The sequence below is a fragment of the Mastacembelus armatus genome, chromosome 12, assembly GCF_900324485.2.
Source record: "Mastacembelus armatus chromosome 12, fMasArm1.2, whole genome shotgun sequence".
Taxonomy (NCBI): Eukaryota; Metazoa; Chordata; class Actinopteri; order Synbranchiformes; family Mastacembelidae; genus Mastacembelus; species Mastacembelus armatus.
Genome location: NC_046644.1, coordinates 7,932,712 through 7,955,285, shown reverse-complemented (window position 1 = coordinate 7,955,285; position 22,574 = coordinate 7,932,712). Strand labels below are relative to the sequence as shown.

Below are 22,574 nucleotides of genomic sequence, written 5' to 3'. Positions count from 1 at the left end.
GCACATTATTTGGACTCTGGGAAAGCATGGAGATAAATGGAATGGACAGAAGTGGAAAAAAAAGAATAAATTATAGACAGAGAGAACAGAGAGGGAAGGGCTAGGAAGGTTGTGGGGGAAAGAACGACAAACAGAAAGAGAACAAACGGTGTCAGATTAATGTTGCTGGGGACAGGGATCTTGTCTTATTAAATATAGATGGCTCTGTTATGGGGCATGAAATATACATGGAACAGTAGGCTGACATCTGTATTGTCTGCGTTAAGAAGCACGTCTGAGGAGATGGAGAGAAGGAAGTCAGGTCATGTGGAAAGCAGCAAAATGAGAGCGTCTATGCTGAGAAAGAAAGGAGGGAGGGGACAAAAATACAGACAGTGGGAAAGAGACACCAGGAGCTTGACAAGATTTGATGTCAGGCCAGTGGGGGCATTTTTTTTCATTTCTTTACAAATGAGGTCTTTTCCTAGGATGAAAATCAATATTTTATTGTTATGTCTTGTTGCGCTGTTGATCCTCAGTGTTTAAGTGTTAATCTGAGGTCTTCAGTCCAACAGAGCAGGGCTAACCCCAGTGTCCTGGCTAAGACTCCCATTAGGCTCACATATATCCCTTAACCTTCAGGGTCATGGTTCTCTACAACTTTACCAAACCTGTGGACTAAGGTATTGGGTTTTTTCGGTAGGCATTGTAGTGAGGTAGCTTTTTTGCCACTAGCTTGTGCTCGTCTTTTAACTAAAACTTTTTTTTTTTTTTTTGTATACCACTTTGGTCAACTTTTGTTGTTTTTTAAGTGCTGTATAAATAAACTTTGATTGACAATGGCAAAGGCAGCCCAGAAAACACAAGTCAATGAAGAGAACAAAACATCTTCACTTTAAAATTATTTTTCATTTCCATTTATAAACTGCTGTTCAATAATACCTTTATTCCTAATGTTTTCAAGTAGCTGGGAATCTGTATGACAATTTGCAATATGCAAAAAAATGTTCAATATTTTGCTTGTTGAATATGCCGTTTTGTTTGATTTGACTATGTATATTGCACCTTTTATTAGCTATTAATATCACAAACACTTATGTCTTTGCTTCTGCCTCTTCCCAGTTGCTAGGAACCAGTATGAGCGAATGGGTAGTGACGTTACTATGCAGTGCGGCTCCCTGGACAATGATGCGTCAGTGTCCTGGAAGGTGAATGGGACCGATGTGAAGGCCCAGCATCGTCTAGAAGGTCCCAGACTGATCCTGACCCAAGTGAACCTGAGTCACAACGGACTGTACAGCTGCTTTCAGAACCCACACGGAGAGAGGCGCGACACCATCTTTCTCCACATTGGCAGTAAGTAGCCAAACAGTTGCCTGCCGAACATTATTTCAAACAAAACACAATGAATATGTAATCAGCCCAAAGGGAAAACCGGATCATTGCAGCAGTAGAAAAAGAATAATAAAAAATTAAACAAAAGAAAAAAATAAAAGATGTGGTGCAACTCCACACGTGGGATTACAATTCTACAATAAATACATGAATTAATAATGATTTTAACTTGTATATGTAAAAACACAAAAATACTACATAAAACTCGGCTTGCAACTGTAATTAATGGTTACAGTCTCAAGTACCATTGAAATGTACTGCTTATAATTATTTTTTATAGCTGTCCTGGAGGCTCTGTTTAAATACAAATGGGCTTATCTTGACTATTGTGGTGGAGTTGCACTATATCTGAAAACTGTGTTGCACCCTACACTTTACTGGCATTGCACAGTTAAGATATAAGCTAAAATGTAGACCATTTTCAAACAGGTCTAACTCATTCATTATTAACTGTTGGGGATGCCAAGGACTTGTCAACATTACCTGGGACAAACTCCATCCTTTTACATATATGTTGATAATAGTTTGCACGCACAGTGCCCTGTATTGTTCTGTACAGTTACTCTTATTAATCATAGACACAAGTTTGATTTTATGTTGTTTTTACTTGATAAAGGAATTTCTCCAGGCCGGTCTTTGTTGTTATCAACCAAGCTATAGCAGTGAGGCTTGCCTAAGTAACATAAGCATCTCTTTATATATTGCAATACAGCTCTTTCAAAATTATCCTACAGTTGAATCAACACCTCTTTAAAATATTTTAAGCAAAAACTGAAAAAGAGAGGATTTATGGCTGGGCACGTGCACAGTGCATTAATTTGGTGTGCATGTTAAGCCACCAACTTGTGTATAAGTTTATTAACTTCTGTGGGTTTAACATCAGTCTGTGCAACAGTACTTACGATAATGAAAGCATGCTGCTAAGGTAAAGACAGGAATACATTTTAAGAATTTCAGGCCATCTTATTTCTGCCCATAGCTTTACTTACGGTGTCACAGATTCTTTATGACTTCGTGTTGTTATAATGACTCGATGATTAAACTGCATGCAGCTGACCACCACCTTCCCAAGATGCTGTTTAATAAAGATTACCATTAATTAGAGTACCCTTTTCATATTTTTGTTGCTTGCACAGTAAAACCCTTGATAGTAAGTTATAATATTTGAAAGGCTGTTTTATTTCAATTTAAATGCTAATATAAAACCTGAATTGTCGTGATAACAGTCCTTACAGGAAGACACACCTCATGATTAGTTGCTAAACTGACATTTGGTCATTTTGCTGTTACTGCTGTGCATTTTAATAATCATACAAAAGCTAAATTTAACGGTATGTCATAGTGGCCTGTGAGTTGGCAATGGTCTCCTTTGAGATCCATTATTCTGATGTTGAAGGTTTTATATACCAAGTCTGTGCATAATAATGGTGTTGAGATAGGATAGACTTGTAAATGACAAGTACCCCTGAGGATAATGAAGGGAAATAATGAAAACACCTTTGTTAAATGTGGTATTTAGCTCAAGTGAAAAATCTTTATTCATACATAAATTATCTTTTTAAACTGCACAATTTAATGAAAGTACTCAGGTACTGAAGTATTTGGCCACCATAAAAGGTTTTCTCATGGATACTATTAATGCCTGATTTTGCATGACTAATTGTAACATTAGATGAAAACAACAACATTGTTTATTTTTACTAATAACAATACATGAATGAATAATAATCTGAATATTGACAGTGTATTGTAGTTATATATATATATATATATATATATAGTAAGCACCACTAGGTTTATTTAGTAGGCAAAAACAGTACATTGTCTTTTCTGTTTAATTTACATTACACCCACTAATGTTTCAGATTTATTGTGACAACTGCCTCTTCTAATCTTCGCCTGGACCTCCTCCTTTCTGCTTCAGTTCGGCTGTTTGAATACATTTGTCCTTGCAGTAATGCGCCATGATTGATGGCTGCCGGTCTGTTTTTCAGTGACAGGTTTGAGAAAAAACATTTAGTCAAAGGTGACATAATGCTTTCATAATATGGTAAAGAAAACAGGGATGCACTTGTGCATTATCTCTGCTGCACAGCATTTCACAAGTAATTATTTTCCACCTCTTGTCAATTGAGTATGTTTGTGTAATGAATATGCAGCATTTTGAATTACATTACAACAGGAGAAAAAAAAAAACATACTGCAGCTACTAGCTGGCTAGCAGGTGAAATTGGAGATCCCTTTGGCATCAGCTACTTCAGAACGATACCGTAAGTGACAATGTCTGATACACTGCAGAATAAAAACTTGATTCATCCCTCCCATGACACTGAAAAATATGAGGCCACACCAGTTTTCTTCTTTTTGACACTGTTATAGAGTCCCCCACAGGTCTAAATCAGAGAAAGGTAGATTGAAAGAAAGGCTGACTGGTCCTGCTGTCTTGTCTGCGCAGAGTCATCACAAAGTCACCACATGACATTAAAACAAACAGATAAATATAGCTAATTCAGTGTAAAAATAAGACAAAGTATCGGGACAAAATCACTGTTTTGAAAACGTGGTCATCTAAATAGGGAACCACACCTTTCTGATTCCTTTCACTTGTCACCAGAATCAATATAAAGCGGAGTGCACCACCCATCAAGATATTTTCCACGCTCATGTTAAATGTAACATTTCCACGCAAATTGATTAATGGGTCTGTGTGGGAGTGTGACAGTTTGGTTAATCATATCAGCAATGATGAATTACTGAATGCTGAAATAATACTGAATTGATGAGAGTTTTATGTTATGGTAGATTATGTCAGCAGGGTGAATGATGCATTGCATAAACAGAACAGAATATGTTTGTGTCTGAGTGTGCGTGCATGTGTGTGTGTGTGTGTGTGTGTGGTGGGGGGAGGATCAAGATAGAGAAACATGGACAGCATGTCTATGTTCAAGCTTGTGCGTGTGTCTGAGTGTGTGCGCTTCTATTCACCAGTGGTAATTTTCTGCATCATAATGACACTTTGGTGGTCTCAAACAGTCTGTGTGTGTGTGTGAGAGAGAGAGAAGCAGAGTTACATTGTGTAACTATTCATCAGGGGTGAATTACAAGTTTGTGAGAACAATACCTTAGTGGTCTAACCTGGCAGTGAATGTAATTGCCTTGATAACAGTTGGTGATTTTATGACAGGTTCAAGGCACACACTAGGGCACCATCGACTTTAATTCTACCTTTCAAACTACAGAAACTCTGATTGTCATCTCACACTGTATCTCTCAGTCTTTCTCTGTCCTCCTTTCTCTTCTTGCTATTTCCATTCTTTTCTTTTGATTCTTCTCTTTCTTTTTTCTGTCCATATTTTTCATTATGTTAACTACCACCTACAAAACTTTGAAGTGTTAAGCAGATAGAGTGATAATGACATCATGACAGGCTACACTTGTCGTGATTACCATCATGCTAGTTTGATTTAATGCAGTGTTTATGACTTACACCAGGGGCTTGTTATGTTTTACATAGATAAAAGTGTCGGGAGAATAGCACGGAGCCATCTGTCTATGATTTTTGAAAATGTTCTTCATTCTTTTGAGTCTCTGTTCCCCAAACTTTGTGATTATTTCTTTGTCCTTGCCTTTTCTCTTTGTCACTTTGATGTATATCCTTCTACAGTATTCTACAGTATCGTTTCTCCTCCCAACAACATCTCTTGTGCCCTTCTGTCTGCAGATGCTGTACATCCTCTGTCCCTCCATTGCTCTTTGTCTGTGTGTCTTGGCTTGTAGTTTGAGGCAGCATCTGTTAACTGTGTGTTTACACTGGGTTGCATTAAGAAAAGAAGACATCACACTGTAACCCGTTTGTGTGCATGTGTGCTTGCCCTACCTTCACGGCAAATTTTTTGGAACATTCGTGATCTTTTTCCAGGTGTGTCAACATAATATCAGCAGGAGTCTGTGTGAAACTATAGTGCCGCTGTGAAGTCTGTTTCTCTTCATAATTTTAACACTATATAGCTGTAGAATGTTTAAATTATGTGTATCACCTTATATATTACACACTACAGCTATTAAAAATCTTAGAAAGTATGTATAAATGTTAACTTGTGCACTGGCATGTATAGTATGTGTATGTTGATGGATAGAAGAAAGTATTCGTGTCTGTGCGTGCACGTTAGTCCGATACACATGTGGAAAGATGGTATTGTGCCAGAGTGTATAGAAAAGTTTCCCATGAAGACTCTTCCAGAAAGACAAATGATAGCTGGACAGATTATGGGGAATGGATAAATTATTGCAATCCTGGCCATTTCTGGCTTTGACCATTCTTCTATATGTTGCTGTCTTCAGCGGCCATTGGCTAAACAACTTATAGCATCACAACATGGGCTGCACCTCCCAGCTAACAACATCTACTGCAGATGGTCATATATCTAGCTAGTCATCCTGGTGACCTGTCACACAGCCAGCCTGCAAGACATAGTCTACTAGTAAACAGTCAGACAATTAGCAAACCGGAAGGTATCGCACCAGTTATGCTTAAGTCGCTTGATTGTATCTTGGGAGTTACATATTAAGGTATTAAAACATGTTCTGTCATACAGGTTAGTTAAGTAATGTGTTTATTACTTATTAGCAGTTGACATGGGAAGATTATAATAATAATAATAGACATGCTCAGCAGCCACACAAATGAGTAAATAAAATAGAATTAGGGTAAAAAGAGCAGGACAGGATAAAACAGATTGTGTACCTGTGTGTATGCGTGAATCTGCAGTATGCATGTGTGATTGTATTACATGTACTGTATCTAAGCATAGCCAGACAAGTAAATGCAATCAAAAGTTGTTCGCTATTTACATCTTTGTTGCTGTTTCAGCCATTGTTTCATTTGAGTAGTGTGCTTTGGGGATGATTTTTTGAGTAAATTTACCATACCCTTTTCACACCTGCAGACATATTTTTTTTCCTTTAAAAGTAGCATAATTCATGAATTTTAAATGGCCGTGAGCAGTGATTGAAATGAAGACCTAGCTGAAATGGAAAAAGGTTGATACCACACAAGCTGTGTCCTCTTCAGCGGTAACCATCTCTTCCTCAATTCGATGATTTGCCGTAGAGCTGTGAAATTGCGATGGCCCTCCAAACATCAGGCCGTGCATATCTAAAAGCTCTGTTGCTGATCACTCCCTATCTTCAGAGCCCATTAGCCAGCCACTCAGCCACTCAGTGTGCCGACCAGTCACTCAGCCTGCCAGATGACACTAGACAAGAGATACCCTTTTCTTTTTTCCCAAAAATTCTTGACAAATAATTCATGGGGCACTCCAGACACTAGACAGCACACTCCCGTTACTGTAATGACAAGATTTTAAACATCCATAATGAAGAAAAAACATGTCTGTTTTGTGCAGGAGTGGAGTCTGTTTAGTGAGGAGTTTATACCATAAAACACCACGTAGGAAAGAGGGTTCTAGGTTAGACATTGACTCATTCTTGTAAACAAATACAGTCTGAGCAGCTCTCAGATCATAGCAGTGCCATAATGTAAACAATGTTGCAGCATAGTTTGTTTTTTTTTTCTACCAACACTTAAAATTATAGCAGAAGTCCTCCCCGCCAGTGGGTGGGTTATGAGGCTACGTCCATTTGGTTTGAGTTAAGGTGTGTCTGTGTGTGTACATGTGGTTAGTGTTTTAAAAAAAAACTACTAAAAATGTTAGAAAACAGGAAAGCTGACTTAAAGCAAAATGTACTCTCTTTAAACATCTGAATTTAAGTGACGTGTGTGTGTGGTGGCTATACATTGGTGGTGTTACACAGCAAATGAATACTGCATGCATCACCAGTATTAGGGTTAAATGATAAGGTGATATACAGATGAAGCGAACATGCAGTTTGTGGTTATGTATAGCCTCCAACCTAAACTTAACAGGGAAATTATTTAGGTAAAATTACATTGGCTGAGGATGAGTTGAAGTAGGAGTGAGTTCTCATGTCTGACTGATGTACATCTCTCACCCTCAGGCATCTTATTTCTGCGCACATACCAACTGATATCTATTTCCTCTCCCTGGGCAGCCTGTTTTTGTGTGTATCTCCCAACACACACACTCAGGGGACTCATGCTACATCACTGGGTAATGGAATTGTCTTGTCTCCTTACAGACAGATCACTGTAGAGGAGGGTGAACTCGCATAGGTCCATGTCCTCGGGGACTTCCTGTTTAAACCGCGAAGTAGTTGGCCCCACATATAAGGCCAGTGCTAGAGCTCCTCAGCTTCTATTTTAATTACTCCCCCTGTTTGTCCCACTACTTGGTCAGTTATAATAAATAGAAGGGCATGGAGGATTTAGGCGACTTTAGAATTGAATTGAGCAGATTTCAACCTCGGCTGCTCTCTCGGGTTTCGCCACTATCAATGAGAAAAGCTGCCCCAGTCTGCTGGGACGCTGTGAAATCTTCAAAATTTGAATGCTTGGTTGGAAATGAAGGACTGGAAGGACCGAAATTCAACTACTTAATAGCTTGATTAATTAACGTAAATCATGATCACAATATGGTAGAAATATTGTCTCAAAATATTCGTACTGTCTATATGATTTATAAAGAACTGAAGGAAACAGAATTCATGTATCTAAACATTGATTTAGAGAGTGAACAACTGCGTCAGATTTATGAGGTTCAGATTTATAGTACAGAGGATTTTGGCCACCGTTGTCCTTGAGCCAACACCATGACTTTCTGCAGCTTCAGAGGAATATTTCTGTAGCTCTCTTCAGACTTCTAAAGGAAAAATATTAGTTTCTGGCAGGAATCAGTAATGTATAAGGTCAAATAAAATAAAATAAAATAAAAGTAGGTTGATGACCTGGGAGGCTTGATGAGAATGTAAATGTAAAAACAACGCGCTTTGGTTCTCCAAGTTTCTGTTCAGTAGGAGTTTGTAAAAGAAATGCAGTAATAAATTTCATTCTCTCATTTCCCATGGTTTTTACATTTTGTTAAGCAGATCTTGTGTATCTTAGGCCCTATACTAAACATCTGGAAAGTCACCATGAGCATTATTTTCACTTTTCTCCCATATTTTCTCTCCCCCCCATAACAGTTTCTCCTCTTTTGTTCCGCTCCATATCACCAGTTTCTTGCCTCTCCATTTTTTGCTCTATTTGCAGGACAACAGCAGCTCCCCTTTACTTTATTGTAGCAGACAACCATAGCAAATGGTAAAATGGGCTTCGTTTAAGAAGTCAATGGAGAGCTATGAGAGAAACTCAGACATTAAAAAAAAGAGTCATTGTGTGCTTTGGCCTCTTTGTATCTTTTGAGTATCAGGAGTAATCTGGCAAGACACATTGTTTTCCTTTTTCCTTTCTCTAAATGCTGCTGTTTTAAAGAGAGACTATGCTGAGAATTGTCTGCAACCTTAAGAGCTGAGAAAAATGCTCATATTTTTTGCACTTTAACATGTAAGTTATAAACAGTGTTTGCACCTGTATAGCAGATAGGACCAAATGTGTGTATACAGTATTCTGTAGATTACATGTAAGGGAGCAAGAAGCTCATGTACTGTACACACTAACGTAGAAAAGTAGAAATGTATACTCTTTGAAGCTCAGCCAGGGTAGTTTTTTTTTTTTTCTCAAGACCTGACTCCATTATTCTGTTTTCCCCCTTTTTACACATTTTCATACCTCCACTACTCATGTAGCAGTTTTCCCAGACTTCTATTTCTCATATTTTAAAATTCTAGCCCGATCCTGTGGTCTCTATCTCATTCTGTTCTTTCTCCTCCACTAATCCTCTTATACTATCCCCTTGTCTATCCAGCATCACTTATTACTTTCTTTCTCACTTGTCATCTTTCTCTCTATAGTTTGCTGTATATTCAAAGTCTCAGTTCAAAGTCTGCAGCATTACACTCTATCTTGCACCTGCTGGTTTGTGAGGGTCATGTATGTTAGTATGCTTTGTGTGGCTGAAACCTCCATCTACGGCTTGTAGATAAACACAGAGTTTTGAATCAGTCTGTGTATAATTTGGTCACATTAAACTCAGGCTTATTTTAGAAGTTTGAAGAAAATACTCATAACATCTCATCTCATTTAATGGTATCATTTCACAAGAAAGGCCGTAATGGTGTTTCATTTGCAAATCTATTCCTCAGAATTGGTAGGCTTTTACATTATATGAAGAAAATATATCTATTAACTTTATTGAACCTGTTTATGCACATTTTCTGAGTCTATAGCAAAAGCCTGTAAAAAAAATAAAAGTGATTTTAGCGAAATTAGTTTCACTTTACAAAAGCAGACAATGTAACAATTTAAGGAAGTGGAGACTGGTAGTTTGGCTGGTGATTGCATGATAGAAGTAAATGACATATTTTGTGAATTTGAAGAACGATCAAGCAGAATAAAACAGGCTACAGAGAGAGTTCAAGCGACTGTGCAAAAACTCAGACAGGTTAGATGAAGAGGATAAAGCCACTAACGTAAATGCAGTTTAGGTTGGCTTGCTGTAGTAAAAAAAATCTCTGGGAAGATGCTGAAGTGGTGGGGAACTAAGTTATATAGCTTAGTTTTAGAAACGGGCCTAACGGAGGAAATAGTGCATGTAGAAAGCAGGATTCAGGGTCTTTGCAAGGATTTAGCAAAAAATGAAATTGTGCGTGCAGTGATGAGAAAAAGTAAAATACCTGCTGTACTTTCTCAGCTAAAAACGAATGTGAACTGTTAAAAAAAAAATCAACCCCGAAAGAAGGCAGGATACAGCTACATTAATATATAGCAATGTAGGGCTGTGGTCAGACGGAATAATGCCAATATTCATTTCCACGTCAACAGCATGAGGCGCATGGTTTTGTTTTCTGGGACCTTCAAACCAATTGGAGCAGACTTGAGCTGCTGAGCTTGAGTGGCTGGAGCATCACTTCTAGTTTTCTAAAATGCTGCCCCCCTTGCTCCAATTAAATTTTTAGTGTCCCGGCTCTGTTCCACTCAGATGCTCCACATGAAACAACACCATGGAAGTATACTTGGTAATTGGCAGTGTAAAGTGAGTGTGCTGCTGCTGTCCTAACCCTTCTTGTTCTCACTAACACACTTTCTGTAACCTTTCAATCTCTGTCAGTATTTAGAGGCTGTGTCTTCTCCTTCTGTATTTCTGGCCCTAATCTCATTCTCCTCTGTCTCCTTTTCATCCTGTCTTTTATGTAGACACTTTATTTATTATTATTTATTTTTGATAAATAACTGATCATTGTGTTAATATATTTGAATTGCATTTGATCAATGTTGTCTCTGATTCAAAAAGTGTATTTTGACCGTCTGTTTCATTATAAAAAGATCATCTTGCAGTGAGCCAGGGTTCATTGTGTTTTCTCTCCTTCTTTCTCTCAGTGCATCTCTCTCCTTTTCTCACTCTAATTACCCATCTAGAGGTAGTGGAATAAACCGCCTGACTGTATTATTATCTTGTCTCCTCTGTTTGCTCCGCATTCTTACACTTGACATGTAGCATGTCCGTGCTTTGTGTGTGTAGATATATGTGGGCTGTGTTATGTAGGTGTCACTGCTTATGGGTGCCTTTTTATGTGCTTCATATGAATTTGTCACTCTGTCCTTGTGGGTGTGCAGACACAGCTTTGTTTGTGCCAAATATTGCAGCTGCATTTTTATGCTGGTGAGTGCGCGTGTGCACGTCAGTGGCTGTCGCTAGTGTGTTTTGTGTCTGTGCCAAAAAAGGTAAAGGCCTGTTCCCTCTTGATTAGTGTCCAGCGCAACAGAAATTTCTGGGGCTGTCTCAGCCCTTTTACGATCTGGTGTGTGAGCGAGACAGAGAAAGCGAGACAGAGAGAGACAGAGGAAAAGAGAGACTTTGACCAGAAATATTCCCTCTGGCTCAGTGTCCAGCAGTGAGGTTGAGCAGTTTCCTCTGTTGACGTCAAGCGACCAAAGAATGGCCAGATAGCCATGAAAACATGCTCATCGGCTGTTTCTCTGTGTGTGTGCGTGCGTGTGTATGTGGCTGCTAAGGAAATTCAAATGTCAGATGTTTGAAAGAAGTAAAATTGTCCACTCCTGCTGAAATGTTCGGCCATCTCTGTCACATCCATTCTAGATAATGCTTCCCAAACCTGACAATGAAAGTCTACAAAAGGAGCTTGTCAGAGCACACACAGAAATTTTTCAGTGTTGCAAAGGTTGTCACATACATAGTGACATCAACCCTAGAGAATACATTAATGCAGAGCATGGTTTACCACCCTCTCTTCTTTCTATGTTCAGTCTGTTCAGAATGATATTTTTGCTGATAGATAAATTCATGTTTCTCACTTCCTTTGCTGCATCTTCTCTATTGTATTATATACCCACCTGTTTAAAAGTCCTGGTATTAGTGTGGAAACATGCTATAAAATAATGCATTCATAACTCCAAAGTTCATGTGGAGTAGTCTGGGAAAAACAGCGAAAAAAAAAAAAAAAAAAAAAAAACTGCAAGAAGCTGTTGTGCATAAAACTGAACAATGACACATAAAATCACCAAAAGTTTCCATAACCTGAAGCTGAAATCAGGCTTATAATGTGTGAGATGGTGGAAGTATGACTATAAATATTTAAATATTCAGTTTGACCGTTTCATGACTCAGAAATACATTGTCACATATCATCATTATAGTAATTTAAATTCTACCACGGTCATTGGCAAGTTTAACCCATTAAATATTGCTGATAGAGAGATGTTTCCATTTCATAATGATGTGCATGAGGACTTTCACAACAAATATTTTATTAAAGTTATACAAAATGCTTTCTTCTCTGTCTTTTAGACTTCCATTGGTGCTACAAAGCTCACAAGTAAGCCAATTAGGAAGAATCCCCAGACTCTCATTTGCAAGCCTGCTCTGATATAGGGGGTATAATAAACCTGTGGTGTGTGGGGGACAAGGAGAGAAGTACAGAGGGAAGCAATGAGCATGTCTGTGAATAAGAAGAAATGAGCAGGGGAGAAAACCATGTAGAATTCAACATGCTTATATGTATCCATGTCTGAAAGTCAGTGCATTCTTACTATATTTTTTCAGCATATATCCTTATATGTGAGTGTGCAATGGACTAGACCCTAACATAATTTCACGCTTCAGGATAAAAGTGACTTCCCCATTTGGTCTATTCGGGCCATTTCTATTTGATGCAGCAAATTAATCTGAGCTTTCAAAGGGGATTGTTTCTCACTCACTCAATGACTTAATAAACTGATGATAATATACAGAGCGACTGCTAGCCCTTTAAGCTCTAGGAATGTATTCTGCTGCACCTTGCTTCTATAGTAACAAAGAAAGATGTCTTCAGTGAAACCAACTAATGTTGTGACAGTAATAATTCATGTATTTCAAAGTGGCTTTGAGTAAGATAATGAACCCGGTGACTGTTTCATTTTAAATCAGCCTTGATCAGCTAATTTACTGTCAGCAAAAAAAAAACAAAAAAAACTTTATGGTGTGACTGAAGGAGCCAGGAGAGAAGAACTTTTGATATAGTAGTGTCTCATATAAAGAAGTCTAAACATAACATAACCACCTGTATGTTTTTAATAACAAACCCTACAACAAGCCGTTGCTTTGTGAAGCTCATGTTGTGAGGTAAGGCATTATCTAGCTGGAAGTGTATATCTATATAATAACTATTTAAGATAATGAGCCAAACCAAGCTATTGTTATTGCAAAGGCATTCATTGGATGGCATTATAATGCACAGGTGTTCGTGGTTTTTCATCCACCACCTGTGTAGTTTATGTACTATATAAGTTCCCAAAGGATAATGCACTGTTTTATATAGACACACTCAGGCGCCAATTTATTTGATATACCTAGCAAAAATGACTGCAGTCTAATTAAACACTCGTGCAGTATATCTTATGAGTTTTGGTGAAACAGTTTCTCTGGCAACAGAGCATATGTTCCCAGTGCATTTTGCATTTGCATCATATACAGTACATACGATATATGCATACTTAGCATAGGGTATGAATTCATTCTAGTACCAGTAACAGAAACAATTTTAGTAACTGCATAGCACCTCTGTAGTTACATAGAAAAATACAGCACCCCGAGTAGTGGCAGGCATCAACCCAGTAGAAAGGGGAAATAAAACTGTAATAGTAGAAATATTAGTAGTATTAGCAATAGTTTCTTTGGCAGTACCCATAGTCAGATTTTAAGAAACAGTAGTGGTAGCTGAACTTTTAGCAGGGTGAATTGTAGACAAAGTAGTCTGGGGAGTAGCAGTGGTGAAATGTGAGAATGAAGTTGTAGTAGTTGTAGTTAACCTTTTTTAAACAGGCCTAAAAATGTAGTAACAAAATGATTAGATGTATAGCATCACACTATTGCTGGTAGTAACTCTACTAACAATAGCAGTTCTAGTAGTAAGAGCCTTTATATGTGTCTGTAATGTCGTGTTTTTGCAAGACATCACATATTAAGATATAGCCACAGTACTGCTGTCCTTATGGAGTTGTCTCAGTTACAACAACTTGTTGGTCCACTCTCTCTGGGGACCAGCGAGCTGTGAGCATGGACTGTGGTGAAATGGGATGCTCCCAAAGGACAGATATACTGAAAACACAACAGCATGGGATGAGACAGGGAGAGAGAAAGAAGCATGGACAGGGAAAAAGAGGTACAGTAGTAGGTAAAAGTGTGGTGAACATGACAAGTGCAATGTAAAGATATATTCAAAAGACAGTGTGGTGTAAAAAAGTACATAGGGCTTATATGCTCTTAAGATTTAGAGCTAACTGGTACTAAATCTATAGAAATATAAACACCGGCAATAGTTAAAATTGATACATCATATAAAAGAAAGCTTCAGAAAAAAAAGATATGAAAAGTCAAAGAAGTGCTTGTGTTTAGGACAAACAAATACTGCCTTCTGGATGTAGAGATACACACACTGACACACACATGCACATACACATGCCCTTCACACATGTAGAGACACATCTTGCAGTGGGCAGATGAAAAGAATCCTGCACAAACACAGCTCCTGTGTCAAATCAGCCACTCTTAACATCTCTAAACACAGAGATGTTGCTCTTGGCCCAGACAAAAATATGAGCTGTATTGGTTTTGTGAGTGTGTGTGCACCAATGAAAGCACAAGCTTGCTAGTTATTTGTGCAGGCTGTGCTTCAAAAAGTCAGCATGCTCACATACATACAGGCAACCACATAGACACATGTAAAATATGCTCATAACAAGTCTAATGAACTGTTTTACAGATAGTGGATGTGTGAACCTCGCTGTGCTTGGCACATTTTGAGTTGTGCATGTCATCACGTGTGTGTGTGTGTGTGTGTGTGTGTGTGTGTGTTAGACAGTTTGTGCGTGTGCATTTGGTTGTACACTTCAAGCACTTTAAATTACTAATAATCATGCATTCGTTAAAATACGTTAAAATTGGATGTCACCACAATGTATTTAACATTGAGCAGTTACACAAATGAGGCACATGTTCCATATAGTGAGGAATTGTAAGTGAGCAATTGAGCTTGTCTGATGTAAAACAATATTCTAACACACAGTGACATGAATAGGCATGCACTGTAATAATGTACATTACAAGTACTCTTGTCAGTTTGCATTTTGAGAGTGCTAATGAAAATGTCTTTTTCTCTATTACCCCATCAAAGGTGTGAAACTAGTCTTGGATTCACAGTGAGATTGAGTATCTGCATCTGATTATCTATGCTGGATGTGCAGGAGGAGGAGCATTCACTCTCAGATAGTCCAGAGTAATTTCAACTAATGGGAAATAGTACACAGAGAAAACTTTCCCCCTCAGAAACACTTTCCCATTTTAAATTTCATTCACTTTAAACCAAATTTGGTACATTACATGCTTGTAAAACGGATGATGGGTCTCATACACTGTGTAGGAGGACACACATTATAATTATACATCGACACCTCTTTGTTCAAAACCCAAATTCTGAGAGCATTTAGGAATTTCCCAGGTGCTGATTTTGTAAATAAAAAATGTATCAAAATAACACATTTAGAAGAATATGCCAACCTTGGCAGGTTGTATATACTTCCCAAAAGTCTGACGTGAGCTCACTATATTGAGCTGGAACCATGCAATTAACCTTCATAATACACCTAATGTGAAGCCTAATGTGCATAAAACACACTTGTTGGGGGAGGTCAGAGGCAGGTGACATGTGTTACTTAACCTACATTTCTTTATAAATATTCAAAAGACTCTGTCAAAATAATTAACAACATGTAGAAGTGAATAATTCATACAAGCTCTTTGCTTCAGTTGAGAGAGAATGAGAAATAATTTAGGTATATGTTTAAAAGCATGCACACTTCTTCTTGAGCTTACAGGTGTGTGTGTATGTGTGTTCACATGTTTGCAGGTGCATGAGAGAGAGAGTTGAACGGTATCAGAAAACTCGGAAAACGAAATCATTTCGGATTTCTTTTAGCATCTCTGGAGGGGGAAGTTATTGTGTGCTAATCAGACAGAGATGAAATCATCAAAGCAACACTACAGTCTACTGAGTCTGCCTTCATCTCCATGCTCGGACTGTTTTTCTCATTTCTTCTTCACTCTCGCTCTGCTTTCTGTCTTTCTTCTCACTGTTTGTTTAATGTGTTATTTTTTTCTCAGTTAGCTTCAGTATCTCTAATGTATCTTCTCCAGTTTGAATCAGTTACTTTTTCTAATGCTTGGGCAGCAGAAGTATTTTTTTTTTTAAGACTTGATTTCTGCATTTCATAAATTATGGCAGTTCAATCAAGTGAATATCAGCCCGTTGTGTTGTTGATAGTGTTTTGTACGACGCATACTTGTCGCTGCTAGCTGGTAGAAGATAGCACCAGAAAAACGCACAGGATTGAACGTCCATACTAATGAGGTGTTGCTGGATAGAAAACGTGCCCTTACTTCACATTTTTATGCCTGTGTTGCTTCCGTAGCAATAAATGTCATGATGGTAGCAGATTTTTATGCAGTGTAATCACACAAATTCAGTGTGATCATTTGAAAGTTACAACAGGAGCATTTGAAGATTAGATTTGAAATACAAACTGGATTCTTTTGGCCCTAGGATCGTCATGTACCTTACATATATTTTCAGTTTGTCCTGCATCTATATGGTTTTACTCTGTTCTCTTATCTTACATGCAGCATCTTGGAATTGCTTTTCCTCCCTGGCTCCCTGCTTGTTTCTGTCCTTCCCACCCGTCTCATAGTCTCAATCATATGATGCATTAAATTGAAAAATGCTGTCTTGCCTGTGCAGTGCTGTTGTGTTATCTTTCTAAAGCTTATTAAGAAATAATTAACCAAATTCACTTTTGCTTTAGGCAGAGTTTCCCAATGGTATTTTATAGCACTGACGTACAGTGAAAGGAGAGATAGGCGACAGTGCTTTTGGGAAATGAGGACAGAATTAATGATAACATTGTACTGTTGTAGTTTACTATAGAATAATTCAAGACTATTGATAATGTCTTGAAATACCAAAGAAGGAATATTAAATGGGCAAGAAGTGAAATTGCTAATAACAAATACAATTTAACAAATACCACATCCAATCTGTCACGCTGGGTAGCAGCTGTGTGTTACCTGACTTGCAACATTTCCTGATTGTACAAATATTTTCCTGTCAGTTTTCTAGGAAGCTTCCTGGAAATCACTATGCAACAATGTGGTAATTATAGAAAATGGGTTGTTTATGACTGTATGTTGCTTTTGGACATGATCAGGTGCTCTAATACTGACCTGTATAATCAACTGAACGCTGTCTCCTTTTTCTTTATGAATAGCACCACATTTCCAGGAAACAGCTTTGAAATTATTTGAAAATTACTCAGCAATTACTCATAAAATAAAGTGGTATCCATTTCCCCAGTGGCTTGTTGCTGTACTAACATACTGTGAATACTTTCATTGAATGGCTAAGGTAGATTACTGTAGAAGAGAGTAAAATATGCTTATACAGATGCCAGCAGTCATCATTAACCATCTTAATGAGGTCCAGGTACAATCAGTTCATGCTCATGCAGACATTTACATTCAAGTCAAGATCACATATGCCAGGCTGGCTATCAGGAAAACAAATGATGCCTTTATTTGCAATAGAGTGCTTGGTAATGCTTTTCTTATGGGTACATCAAGCATGATGCAGTAAGCTGTAAAACAAAATAGCACATAACGTAACAACATATGATGTCAAACAGTAAAAATAATGTTTTATCTCACCATGAAGCTTCTTGAGGGTAGATTTAAGGGGGGTATTAAAACATTAGGGTTCAGGTGGTTGGCTACCAGGAAGTCAGATAAAATACAGCATGATTAAGCTGGAGTTGGTGACAAAAGGTGAAATGCTGTGCCATTAATCTACCAGGACAAAACATGCTTCCATTGTTCCTCCAACCAACCTTTCATTTCCTTCTGTCCATCTCTTTGTTGATAATGATCTTGGCAGGCCACAATGAATAATGTACACTTACCGTAATGGTCCGAAGAGGTTCAGAGAACACACACGCACATTCACAAGTACACAGAGAGGCATGGAGTGATATGCTCACATACATTATATGTGCACAAATGCAGATTTCCCCAATTATATGTGCACACACTCCCATCAATATATGCTTTGTCATTGATATATGTGTACACCAAAGCTAGCACACACACACACACACACACACACACACACATATATATGTTGTCAATTATATGCACATAGACACACACCCATGCAGCTGGGGATAATTCCCTCATTTCTTAATGATGTGCATCAGAGAGTAGAGAATGTAAATTATTAAAGCATACAGCAATTAGATACATAACACTCCCAGGGAGCCATACACGCACTCAGTCTTACAGTACGCATACACAATTGAGAATGGGCACAGTGTGTCAGATACATCAACATAAAGCACACAGCTTTATAGAAAACAACTGAAAGAAGTGATTGCTTTTGGCATGTACAGGTACACATGTATAACTTACACATTCAAATCATGTATCAGTCTGTTATTGCAAGTGTCTCTGAGAGTTAGACACTACAGCTAATTACGGATGAGCGTGTTGTCTGTTTGACACTAAATTAAAGGCACCGGCTTAATACTTGACTTTGAAATGTAATACTTCTTTGAAGATTAATGTCTCAGAGAAAAGTTGTTTTGAGGGGCTGCTCCTAGTCTGTGTGTATATTGGGTGTGCATACAGTACTTGTTATAAACCCTGAGGTCTCTAATCATAATATTAGTGAGTTTGAATTTTAGTAGCATTTTAATGCAGTTAAGCATAAGGTGAGGCTAATTTTAAATTTCATATTGTAGTGTAATTACATTCTAATGCAAATGTAAGTGTTTAGATTTTGGAGGCTTTAGTTTTTTCTTCATTACTTAAATTGGTCATTGTGAACCAGACTGAGAGGAAGAAAAAGAGAGACTATGGAAAACTCAAACCGTAGATGTCATCATCTTAATGCAGATTTTACAAGCTGAATATGTTTGTATGTCAACCTGTAATCTGCAAAGTAGCTATAGGAATGATAGCTCGAAAATAAATTGAGTGGAAATTTAAAAAAAAATAAAATCGATCTTCTCTTTGTGCATGTTAAATTACTCCTTGCCATGTGCAGAAAATTCTGACTTTTTCCTGACAATGTAGGACTGTGACCTCAGGGTTAATGACGGGCTAACGTCAAACACCTCTAGCATCAAATACCCTTTTCAAAGCAGTATTAGAAGAACTTATTAGATCTGGGTGCTGGTGTCATTACAGAATTCAATCTCAATGTTCTAACTTGTTTCTCGGACCAAGACACATTTCCTGGGAGACAATGTCTGCTGTCCATTGCCGTATAAAAAAATGAATTATTCATTTGAGGTTACTACATGATAACAATGTTTCATATCTTCAGATATCCTTTGGATATAGGAAGCCGGACAGTTGCCTATTATAAAATTCATAATGTGGGATGTAACAATGTCAAGGGCAGTGTGTACCACTTTTGGAACACATATGAGAATCACACTTTCATAGAACATTAATTACCCTTCTGTCCTTAGAGGTGGAAGGTATTACAGGCTATTGAAAATGAATTCAGATGCAAAGCTGAGCCATTAAATTGGGATTAATGGCCTCATGGGTAAATGGGACATCATTTTTTCAATTACATACTGGAGGCATAGGCTGTAGGCAGCAGGGCAGTAGGATACAGAATGTCATTATTCATTTGATCTTTGGTTTAATGGCTATTTAGGCTTTCTTCGAACATAGATATTGTTCACTGTGGTTGTATTTCTCTTTGAAGGTAGCTCATGTAAGCTCAGGTATTATGATTGTTAAACCTACTATGCATCAGTTGGACCATTGAGTTCCTGGTGGTAATATGGCTGAGTTTAGATAAACGGTACTTCTCTGGATATTTATTGGAGCATAGATCAGGCACCTGGATCTTAAATACATGAAAGACAAAAATAAGTTTTTATTTTTTCACAAATGAACGAAACTTTGTAAGCAGAAAGTTAATAGTTTTCTTTCCGGTCAACTGTAATGCTTTTTCAGGTATACTTGTCCATTCAACTCATGGATGTACTCTAAACTTTTTTTTTTTTTTTTTTTTTTTTTAAACCTTGCTCCTGCAGTTGGCCACTGGGACAAACTGACAGCAAGGCCACACTTTCACAATGTATTCAGCTCTCTTATAATAATCTGTCCCCTTTCCCACTTCACCTGTCTTTCCCAAATCTTGCCATTGTGTCTCATTCAAAACCATGGGTGAGGCATACAAGTTTTTTGAGTTGTACCAGTGTAATGGATTGAAGTTCTGCAGCCCATGTACACTTCCTTGTAGTGATCATATCATTGCTCCCCCTTCTCTCAGGCTGTGCTCTCCAGCGGGACAGTGGCCTTGCTGCTCTAGTCCGACTGACAGTCCCTTTCTGTCTTCCCTTATGAATAGAAAATGCAGTTTTTGAAGAATTATCTACATTTTTATTCCCTATCATCCATCTCCTGACCTTGCTTTTGTGTTAAAAGGAAAAACGTTTTCCTACTCATTGTAAATCACCCTTTGTACAGTGAGGGCATCTGTTAAATGCATACAATGCCAATGAAGAATGTAATGTAGGTGACAGTCAACAAACAATTTAGCTTTACTTATGAAATCTCCTATTTACCACAAGGAAACATCAATGATCAATAAGCCAGAACAAATGGTTTTTCTTTTAATAATCATGTTTCTTAGCTTATTGATTTTCTTTAGAAATAGAGGTTAAGCAGATAACACTTGCAATGACACAACAAAAAAGTGGCAATGACTGTCATGGTGAAAGTAATCTGTTTAATTTGTTGTGTGTGTGTGTGTGTGTGTCAGTGTTGATACATACATACATACATACGTGTGTGTGCGTGTGTGTGTGTGTGGGTGGGCAGGCGCACGTGCATGTGCATGTTTTTGTGTCTGTGCTTAAGCACAAGCAATGATAAATGCATAGCAGTGTCTGACTATCCCTAAACCCGCATGAAAATTGATCTGTATATAATCTGACTGTGGAATTTCCCCTGGCAGTATCAAAACCAGTCATTTACCCTTCACACTGTGGTTATGTGATGTGCTCACAAACACAGAGACACACACAGTGAAGCCAGTCATTCTGATGGCAGCCTTGCTGAAGTGCGCTTTTTGGGTTTTGGGTCACGTTCAAGGCTAAAGTGTTTTGCCTCAGTGTTGTTGACCGTTTATAAATGGGATGTGTTCGTACGTCTGCACAGCTAATGACATGTGTGCTGCCTTTGGTCTAGCCACACAAACAGCCAGCCACAAGCCAGGGTCAGGAAAAAGAGAGAATCTCACACTCATGTAAATTTTCTGTTCTGTTCTTTTCTAGGGCCCTGCAGTTTCATCTGATCCATGTTAACACTGGTAAAATTCTGTGTTAACATGATATCAACAGTATTGGGCTGTTTTGACTATGTAACACAGCAACAAGCATGAGTGAAAGTAAAGTCAACAATACTGCAGTGTACTGTGATAAACGTTAGGTCCAAAAAGAAACTTCAGAAGTGTGGAAAAGCTCATAAAAAGGCCACTTGTACAACTGTCCACAGTGAGCAGTTTAAGAAAAATCAGCTGAGTACAAGGATGGTCCAAAATTCTGTGAGTGAAAGTAAAACATTGTGAGTATGTCAGAAAGACCAGATCATGGGAAGGCATTACTGAATCCTTCAAACTTCACTTGTCTCCAAACAACTAAAATTATCCTTAATACAACACCCCCAAAAGATGCAGGCGGTGTCCGATATCTTCTGCAGAGCACTATGACTCAATGACAGGCAGTTGGTTCTGTCAAGGTACTTAATAATTAAACATTTTTTCAACATTTTATGCTGTCATCATGACTATTGTTATCGCAAAAATACCCTCAGATATATTGAAAAATAATATTACCTTAGATTCTTTTCCCCATCATTCGATCTCTTTTCATAATCCCCATTTTCACAGCTACCCTCTCTCTCCCCCTCCCTCTCACTCTCTAAAGTGATTTAGTATCATGTGATTAATGATGGTCATTAGAAGCTTCAATATCAACGGGTCTTAGAGTTCACCAGATACGGCCCATGTAGCATCTGGCTATCCATGTGTATGTGTATGCGTGTGTGTGTACCTGTGTGTTTATGTGCATCATGCATGCACTGTAATGTATGTCCGTGTCTGTCAGTGTGTTGCTGTCCTTGTGTGTCCACAGATCGCCCCTTTAGCAAAAGCAAACAAGCACACCAACATAAAATGCTTTTTCCTAGTGGGTGATTTGTGCATAAACACACGCACACATCTGTACTCATGCATTCCTGGGAGTTTATTAAAAATGTAATTAAGGTTCAGACACCTTGAAATGGCGCCACAGTATTTTGTTTAAGGCCATCATCTCTGAATAATGAGCAATGTTGAAAACATATCCTTTAAATTCCTGCAATAACATGGCCTCAAATATGCTTATTCACCCCAAAGTATGTACTTGTTTTTAATAGCAGACAAGCAGTAGAAGTGCAGTAAAGGAAACCTGACAGCTGAAAAATCTTTTAGTTTCCCATGAATGTGACTTTCCTTACATATTTTTGTTTCTCACCTGAAGTGCAGCAGACAATTAAACAACCTAAATGTATTTTTTAACA

General features: G+C 38.0%; 1 protein-coding gene across 4 annotated transcripts in view; it reads left to right on the top strand.

Annotated features, from left to right (window-relative positions):
• Positions 1-22,574, top strand: part of cntfr (ciliary neurotrophic factor receptor) — a 204,246-nt gene that overhangs the window by 111,714 nt on the left and 69,958 nt on the right. For all 4 annotated transcript variants that reach the window (XM_026298385.1, XM_026298387.1, XM_026298384.1 and 1 more), the window contains one exon: positions 1,102-1,335. In XM_026298385.1, coding sequence (XP_026154170.1) covers positions 1,102-1,335 — 234 coding nt within the window. The remainder of the gene's footprint in view (positions 1-1,101; positions 1,336-22,574) is intronic.